The sequence below is a fragment of the Myotis yumanensis genome, unplaced genomic scaffold, assembly GCF_028538775.1.
Source record: "Myotis yumanensis isolate MYYU_CA2020_CCGP unplaced genomic scaffold, mMyoYum1.0.hap1 SCAF_5, whole genome shotgun sequence".
NCBI classification, from domain to species: domain Eukaryota; kingdom Metazoa; phylum Chordata; class Mammalia; order Chiroptera; family Vespertilionidae; genus Myotis; species Myotis yumanensis.
Window position 1 is genome coordinate 23,678,439 of NW_027223756.1, and position 9,279 is coordinate 23,687,717.

At 42.6% G+C, this 9,279-nt stretch overlaps 1 protein-coding gene across 2 annotated transcripts in view; it reads right to left on the bottom strand.

Annotated features, from left to right (window-relative positions):
• STK32A (serine/threonine kinase 32A) overlaps nt 1–9,279 on the bottom strand; it is a 91,500-nt gene that overhangs the window by 42,349 nt on the left and 39,872 nt on the right. For both annotated transcript variants that reach the window (XM_070414666.1, XM_070414664.1), the window contains exon 5: nt 3,838–4,011. In XM_070414666.1, the coding sequence (XP_070270767.1) occupies nt 3,838–4,011 (174 nt within the window). The remainder of the gene's footprint in view (nt 1–3,837; nt 4,012–9,279) is intronic.

A 9,279-nucleotide genomic window follows, 5' to 3' on the forward strand; every position in this document is an offset into this window, starting at 1 on the left:
TCCTGATATGGTTCCTCGAACTTCTGTTTAATCTCTGTAAGGGAGGTTGTTTTTCCTCCTGTATAAGGTAGGGATTTCCAGGCATTTACTGCACAACTGTTTACTTTAATAAGTGCCTCTTTGGGCATATACATTTGCTCCTGAGCCGTGTTAAAATCACCTTCTCCTAATATCATGTCTAGGGTTACTCCTCCTCTGGAATTTTTGCTAGTGGCTACAGCTTTCTTAGCAAGATCATCATATTCAGTTTTCCATAATAAGTAATTGCCTCCTGAGAGACAGGATTTACAAACCTGTGACCAATCATAAGGAGTCATCCATTTATTGGCTAGGGTTTCTACCAAGGTTAGTGTGTAAGGAGCTAGAGGTCCATATTCAGAGCAGGCCAATTTTAATTCTTTAAGTATTTTGTAAGGTATAGCCTCCCAGGTGGGGCTTTCGTCCTCATCAAACTCATTCTCATATGCAACTGGGAAGCAGAGTGAGAACTCAAGATCTCCATTAGCTTCAGCTTCTCTTATCGCCCTTTGAAATTTAGACATGGAGCTCCTAGGAGCCGCAGGACCTGGTTTAGGCTTTCTTTCTAATTTAGGGAGCCTGTTTTGAATGGGAGGGCCTCTCTCCTCTCTACTGACTGGAAAGGAACAATATCATGTTTATGATATTTATTCTCCTCCCGATCAGTAGGCATAGCTAAATTGCTCTTAGATTGAGCTGGAGACAATAATGATGTGTTCTCTCTAGGTGGATCCGAGGGACTATTTAAAGTTTGAGAAAGTTCAATAGTTTCTGCCTCTGGTGCCAAGATTTCACAAATTGAATTCCAGAGGGAAAAGGTATTTTCCGGGACCTTCTCGTCCTCCGGATGGAAGGTGTGATAATACATAACTTGCTCTCCTATTTTATTCCAATTTGTTAAATTAACAGTTCCATCCTCAGGAACCCATTGACATGCATATTCTATAAAACTTTCTATCTGACTGGGAGTAACCTTAACTCCTCTGCTAGCAAGCAGATGCATTAAAAGATTAATACAGAGTTTTTTTTCTTTAGACTCAGAATGACCCATCTTGTCAATCTAAGTTTTGTACTAACTACCCACTTACCCTACTTATCCTCTATAGGAGGGGTCTGCAGCACCCTACGGTGCAGTCCTATCCATCCCAAGTACGTCCCAAGTACGGAGGGGACTTTCCTAGGTGCCCCACGTTGGGCGCCAGTTGCTGGGGTCCAATCCCAGCAGGTCCAGGGGTCCCCAAAGGTGTGGACGGAGTCGGCGAAGAAGGAATGACACGAAGACAGCCTTCAGTTGGTCAGCAGCCTAGTCAGGACCTATAGCCAGGATCTCCAGCCAAAGTTCTGGTCGGAGTTCTGGTCAGGAACTGATGAGGATCTGACGTTTATTGTCTTATTACATCCGTATTTATACCAGCCGATTCCAATCCAGTCAATTTCTATTACAAGGGTTAAGGTGTTTCTCATCTCCATTCCAGGGAGTAAAGACCATGTAACTTAATTACCCGCCTGGCACTTAATTAAGGGGTTGTATCCCCTCCCTAACCTCAGGGAAAGATCCCCACCTGGGGAAACAACCTTTCTCAGAGAGGTGACCTTGGTTAAAACACATGGCGCTAAAGGGAGCAAACATATTAAAAACAGTATGCTACATACGCCAGGTCCACTGAAACACATGCTGTGCAGATGCCTCTTTCCTGCAGCGACTGCGTCAAGCAGCAAGGATGGACCGGCCTCCAGCACTTTCTGAGATCTATAATGTCAGCAACCAAAACAGACAGTGGTTGGCCATTGGTGGGGTGGATGAGTGAGCATGGAGGCTCTGGGAGGGACTCCATAGGCTATGAATAAGCAACATTCTCCTGAGAAAGCACTGTGAGAGAGCAGAAACCAATGTGGGAGCTGGTGTGAGAGAAGGACCGCTGGGAACAGGATTCTAGTTATTGACAAAGCACCAGGTGTGTAAATTTACTTCCCACATCGTGATTCACTGGTCTGCTTCCCACATATCTGTTTTTCCGAAGAGCACATTTACAGTACAAATAGGCCCTTCCAAAGACAGGAAATTAAATAATAACTATGTAAGTGTGCAGGGCCAAGGCCAAAAGAAAAAGAAAAAAATGGTTCATGGTGCCTGCACAGAGAATCTATAAATTATTATGCTGCCTCTTCACTAATCCAGATAAGTTCCACTTAAATGTTAACTACTGTTGGGCAAATATTTTATCTAGCCAAATGTTTACTAAATGAGACATGATTATACTTAAAATCTCAGCAAAGTCTTCAAGGATTAGAGATGACAGTGGCAGTCACATGTGTTGATTTTTCATTTAATGGTGTGTAATGAATGCAAGTTGAGGTAGCAGACAGAACTCTACCACTGTGAGCCATGGTTTTCTCATCTGTGTAATGGGGATATTATAATGACACTAGAGGCCTGATGCATGAAGATTCGTGCAAGAATGGGCCTTCCTTCCCCTGGCTGCCAGCAATGTCTTCGCTCTGGCCAGAGCCGCCTTTCTGCCTTCCCACGCTGCCCAGAGGCCTGTAGCAGCTGGGGCGGTGTGGAACACCTGTGCCTGCATATGCAAATTAACCCACCTTCTTTGCTGGGTTAATTTGAATACTCACTCCTGATTGGCTGGTGGGCATCGCAAAGGTACGATCAATTTGCATCTTTCTCTTTTATTGGTGTAGATGAGGATTCTGCCTTTAGTTCTGAGAATTTAATAAGATACCACATGAAAGTACTTAGCAGTGCCTGGGATGTCATCAGGAAATAGTAGCTGCTTTGATAGTGATTGGGTTCAAAATTCTAACCAGTAACCTAGATAAAAAGTTAATGTCTCCTCATCATGGTTTTCTCGTATTTAGACTGATCTAACTGTATCTGCTCTGTTCACTTATCACAAATTATTACAGCAATCAGGTGATATGTCACATAGGAAATCATTAAAACTACCAATTTCTTTATAAATGTAAAGTGTTATCTTTCCCCTCTATTGTCTCCTTGGGTTTTAGCTGCCTTGTTACAGTTCACCCTTAAACAACACAGGTTTGAACTGTACGGGTCCATTTATATGTTGATTCCCCCCATAAACACACAGTCAGCTGCAGGGTCTGGCATCTGCAGATTTAACCAACCATGGATCAAAAACAGTATTTTCTATCTACAGTTGGGAATTCTCAGATGCAGAGAGCAGGCCATTTTATTTAAAAGGGACTTGAGCATCTGTGAATTTTGGTATCTGAGGATGGTCTTGGAAGCAAACCCCGCCCCCCAGGATACTGAGGATACTGAAGGACCACTGTTGTTAACTTTTGGGGGAGTCAAAAGTGATATGCAGGTTTTTATTGATGGGGGTCAGCATCCCTAAACCCTCCCCCTCTTGTTCAAGGCTCAACTGTATTTGTCTTTATTTAACACAAATGTACCAAGTGAGTGAAACAAGTAGTTTCACTGCTGACAGGTAGTTGGGACTCAAATGCTCTCCCCAGAGACTTTCCTTCCTATGAACTTCTTTATTACTATTTCAATTATTCATTTATTATTTAGTAAGTTCCTGTATGTCATCTTTCTCCTCTTCTTCTAAGCTTAGTTATAAGATAGCACCAATATTCATTGGTTCTGGCCTTCCACAATGTGCTTAGTTGTCTTGTTTTTTAATCTTCAAAATAAGGCCAAAAACCTACCTCAAGGAATGGATGTAAGAATTAGGTGAGGGTTGAATGTTATGTTCAACAAGGACCCGTGGAACGCAGCAGGTACTGAATTCTCTCCTGTGCACTCAGTCCACGGCCGTCCCCTTGGACTTGACTGACCTGTGAATGATGCGCTGGCTCTGCAGGTAGTCCAGGGCCATGGCCAGCTCACAGATGAAGAGCTTCACGGTGTCTTCCTGGAAACGGACGTTCTGCTGTAGGTGATACCGTAGGTCCCCGCCCAGCAGGAGGTCCACCACCATGAACATGTCTTCCTCATCTTGGAAGGAGTACCTGGGATCGAGTCAGAAAGGAAAATGTGTCTGATACAGTTACACACGGAAGAGTCCCAGAGGTGAAGACACCCTACAGATCCGAGCGGCGCGTGGTTGAGCTAAGAGGTCAGGTTTTGGGAGATTATTTATCACTCGCTCTATGGCTCTGGGCCCCCAGTTTCCACTTGTATAAGATGGGAATAATAAGAATATCTACCACATTTGAACATAGTAAAAAATAAAGGCTAACAGCTGAGTCATGCCTGGAATATAGTAGGCATTCATTAACTGTTAGCTTACAAAGCTATAAAGCCAAGGAAATAATGAAAACCCCATTTATTCGCTTATCATTAACGATCATATCCTAACCACACTGTTTAAGAGGTCCATAAAATGTGGATTAGAAGGCCTCCTTGAAGCATTCTGGTGCCCATTTTCCCACGCCAACAACTTCATTGCCCAGCAACACTATGAAAAAGCATGTACCAACACTAATGACAGGAAAAGAATTTAAAAAGGGGCAATAAAGAAGAAAGTGCCCAGTACAAGGAAGTGATTTACCTAGGGTTTGGAAAGAGGAGGTGAGGGAAAGCTTCTGACCAGAGGTAAAACCTGAGCTAAATTCTAAAGGATGGTAACAAGAAAAATAACTAAGGAATAAGCTAATATCGCTGACATTTCTACTGAGCAACTTCTCCACTGGGATAGACTCAGAAACATCCAACAATATTACACCTATCAGTCCCAGAATGCTGCTTTTATGCTCCCAATTTTACAAATGAGGAAATCAAGGCTCACTGAAGTTCAAGTAATGCACAAAAATCAAGCACCCAATAAATGGTTGATCTACAGAGTTCTCCAGGTCCAATAGTCCTATTCGAAAGAGAAAAGTAACACATACTAAGCACAGACCTGGGAGAAAACAGAGTGTGTGTGGGGAAAGGAAACAGTTTGGGTTTTCTGGAATCACAGGGAGGATGGGGAAGCTTGAGCCTGGAGAGGAAGGCGGAGGGTAGATCCCAGGACGGGAGCTCTTTCAGAATCAATAGATGCTGGGGAGATGCTGAAGGGTTTTAGGCAGGATGAATGATCAGATGCAGGCTTCACATTTGGTGGAGCAGAACGGGTAGAGGGATGGGAAGAGGAAATGAGCCACAGGAGAGTAAATCTGGCCTCTGCTGTTTGCAAAGAACTCTCTGTTTTTTTAAAAAAATGCTTTCCTGCTGCTTTGATTGGTTTTGTTTCCCTCAAAGACTTCGCATCACCATAGAGCTCTTTGTATCAACACTGTTTTGACATGTTTCTTTTGACATAATGTCACTGAAATCACACGTTCAAGTTTTATTTGAATCCAAGAATTAAGTGCCTGCAAGCAGTGTCCGGGGATGCAAACCAATTCCTTGTGACCGATTCTCTGCTTAGGAAGCAAATGTAGAATATCAATGATGGGTGAACTGTACTTAGTACATTTTGTTCTTTATAATGATCATTGTGCTAAAGGATAAGGAAGGACTTGAAAACAAAAGAAAAAAGAGAAATTCCATGCAGCATTAATCTGAGGCATTACGATTCTAATGAGGAGTAACTGCCCTGATGTTTACTTGTTCAATAGATAAAATCGTGTTTACCACGGAAGACTGAGTCACACAGAAGATGTTGGAAATTAAGCTCACGGGGGCAATTTAGACAGAAACACAGGAAGTGCTTTGTAAATATCTGAGAAACACATCTTTGGTATTGCCTGTTAGGAAATGACATTCTTCACCTCGGTGCAATGACTGGCTGGTCGTCCCTGCCATAGGTTTTATGGGCACCAGGAAAGGTGCCTGTACCTGAGCTCTTTGGTTCACAATCTTTCCAACTGCACCACTAAAAATTATGTTTGTTGTGTTTCCCAGTTCTTTCAGTAAGGAACGGTAATTAGTATGCAACCATGCCTGGGACCTGTTGTACCTTAGGCTCCTCTCGGCTAACATAACAGGAACAATGATTGCTCGGGATGTGAGAAAGTCTTTTGGGATGGCCAATGAATGGGGTAGAGAGGGTGAGGTGGGTGAGAACTGAGTACCGAAAGAAGGGAGAAAGAGTGTCAACTACAAACAGATCTAGATGCCAATGGAAACAATCGACACAGACAGGGGTGGGATTCAGAGCAGCTGTGACTGCCTTCAGCTCGCCACTGGAGGCAGGCAGGTGCAGAAATTAGTGACAGACAGAGGACTCTCTCCCATGACTTCACTCAACTCGAATGGGGACAGTGGTTTTATTAAACTCACCCTGAAGGAGCAAACTTTCTTTATAGGGACTTGGGTTAAGCTATTTTTATTCTAAGAACACACTGGAAAAGGTGCCCATCATGGCAAGATAACAGCAATGTTCAGCCATGCAGGGAATTATTAATCAAAGAAAAAAGAAGTCAAGGCAAGAGGCAACATGCTTCCTTTGCCCAGTCTGAATATAAATTTATTTAATCATGGGGCCAGGTTTGGCTGTTAAAAATCATCTTTCTCCTCCAGCACATCAGATCTGAAGCTCTCTATCTCAGATCTTAAACTCTCCGAGGGAGTTTAAGTATTTCATTTTCTAGAACTGTACCTAGTAAAATAGTACATTTCAGTGATAACTGGAATATGCAAGTTCAGATCATTATCTTTTTTTTTTTTTAAGAAAAGAGTAAGAGGTTTTTTTTGTTTTGTTTTGTTGTGTTTTTTTTTTTTTTGTATTTTGGCCACTTAGCACCTGGACTCACTGTTGCATTTCCACAACTTTTTTTTTTGTATGCTACATCGCGGCTTATTTATTTCTTAGTTGACAGCTCCAAAATTAACAAGTCTGGTCCCAGTGCACCTGAAAGGCATTGCAAAACATGCTCAGTAAGAGGAAATAAGTAACAAAAGACCACCACCCTAATGCACCCTAGTCTACCATGTTTGACTCAGACCATTGTGCTAGGCTATTTGGAGCTCTCTCTGCATAACCTCAAATATCTCCAATCCATTCTACACAGCACAGTTCCATGTTAAAAATGTGAGTCTTATGTTATCCAGGCTTGTAAAAACCGTTCATCTCTTTCCATGGTCTACAGGACCCTGTACGACAAAGCATGTCAAACTCGCAGCCCGCAGGCCGCATGCCTCGTTTATTTGGCCCTTGTTAGCCTTTGAGTTTGACATGCTTTCTGTACAAACTGGCCCTGTTTACTTTTCTAGACTTATCTTTAAGATCTTTTCCTCTCATTCCTCCACTAGGAGTCCATGCCTTCCTCTAGTCCTAGAAGCTTGTGACATGGTGTGATTCATGCTGTCCATTGCCTGCTTGTTTTCTATTTGCTCTCCAGTCTCAGCCCCAATGCCACTTCCCACAGAGACTTTTCCCATGGTCCATGTTAAATCCTGGCTCCCTGTTTTATGTGATGCCGGATTCTTGTTCACAGAATTTACGGCGATTTGAAAATATTTTCCTGTGTGCGATTGGGCAAACTGTTTTCATTCTCACTGTGCTATCAGAATGCATGCCTGCTTTTACTCATCCTCGACTTCACAGTGCTTGTACACTGTCTGAAGTGAATGCTTTACAAATAGCTGTAGGAAAGTAATAAATGAATAAATAAAGAAGGGAAAGAGAAAAGTAAGGTTAACACAAAAGTGTCAGGTGGGTCTGTGACACATTCCCTCGGCTCTATTTTTAGAAATTAGCATGGTTACCAAATAAGTTCAGATAAATCACATCTTGAGGTTAACCCGAGTCTAAGCACTGAAAGAGACCTAGAATATTCTCCAATGCAATGATTTTCAAATTGATGCTCACCACCCATTAATGGGTTGTGAAATCAGTTTGGCTGGTTTTTTTTGAAGAAATAAAATAGGTTGAATAACATAGAATAAAAGCTATTAACATGCAAGGCTACACATTATTTATGAAATTTTGGTTCTTGTTAATACAATATGTATCACTGTGTGTGTAGCTACCAGCTTGTGATGAAAAATATCTTTCTTTCTATGAGTGGCAGTCAAGAAAATTGATGAGCCCTGGCTGGTTTGGCTCAGTGGATAGAGGGTAAGCCTGCGGACTGAAGGGTTCCAGGTTCAATTCTGTCAAGGGCACATGCCCGGGTTGCAGGCTCGATCCCCAGTAGGGGGCATGCAGTAGGCAGCTGATCAATGATTCTCTCTCATCATTGATGTTTCCCTCTTTCTCTCTCTCCCTCTCTCTGTCTCTCTCTCCCTTCCTGCCCGAAATCAATAAAAATATATTTTAAAAAATAAAAGAAAAATGATGACACAGGGGGAAGCTACTGCCTACTGCAGAACTATTGTGACCAATCCTCATTTAGACCCTTCGTAAGCAAGGGTCAATTCTTATATATCCTAGCAAAGCAAGGGAGACACATGACTGGTATTAGTTATTGCTTCTAAAAGCTATTCGATTTTGGAGGAAAGACATTGATTGATTTCAAAGATATCACACTGAAGGAAAATAAAAGTGAGAAATGCACAGGCTTCAGGCAGGCCTGGGTTAAATATCAGGTGAGTTTAGAGAAAGTCTCTTAAAGGAAACTCAGAAAGGATATCTGTACATTAGGAATGATTTTATGTATCACATGGCAAAGAGTAAATTAGATAGAATGTTTGTAAAGTTATTAGCACAAAGCATGGCACATAGCATAATTGTGAAAATCTTGGCCCTGAAGCCAGACTGTTTTCATTCAAATCTCAGGTCTGCCCTTTAACATCTTTGTAGTAATTGGAATAAGCCCTAAGCCTCCCCATTTATAATAGTACATATGTCATAGGGCTGTTGGGAAGATTGAGTGAATATAAATGGCTTACAACAGTGTCTGGAAGATAGCAAGTAACAGATGTTAGCTATTATTATAATTGCCTTCCTTTTTCCACCCATAAATGTAATATAGTTCTGGTAGTAAGCAGATAAATTTGTTTTATGTCAGTGTATCTTATTCTTGTATGTGAGGTAATTATATGTAGACTAGAGGCCCGATGCACGAATTCATGCACCAGTGGGGTCCCTCGGCCTGGCCTGCCAGATCAGGCTGAAACCAGCTCTCCAACATCCCCCAAGGGGTCCCAGATTGTGAGAGGGTGCAGGCCAGGCCAAGGGACCCTGCCAGTGCACAATCGGGCCGGAGAGGGATGTGGGAGCTTGGCCAACAGGGAAGGGACCGTGGGGGGGTTCCAGGGCATGTCTGGCCCGTCTCACTCAGTCCCGATTGACCAGACCCCAGCAGCAAGCTAACTTACTGATCGGAGCGTCTGCCCCCTGGTGGTCA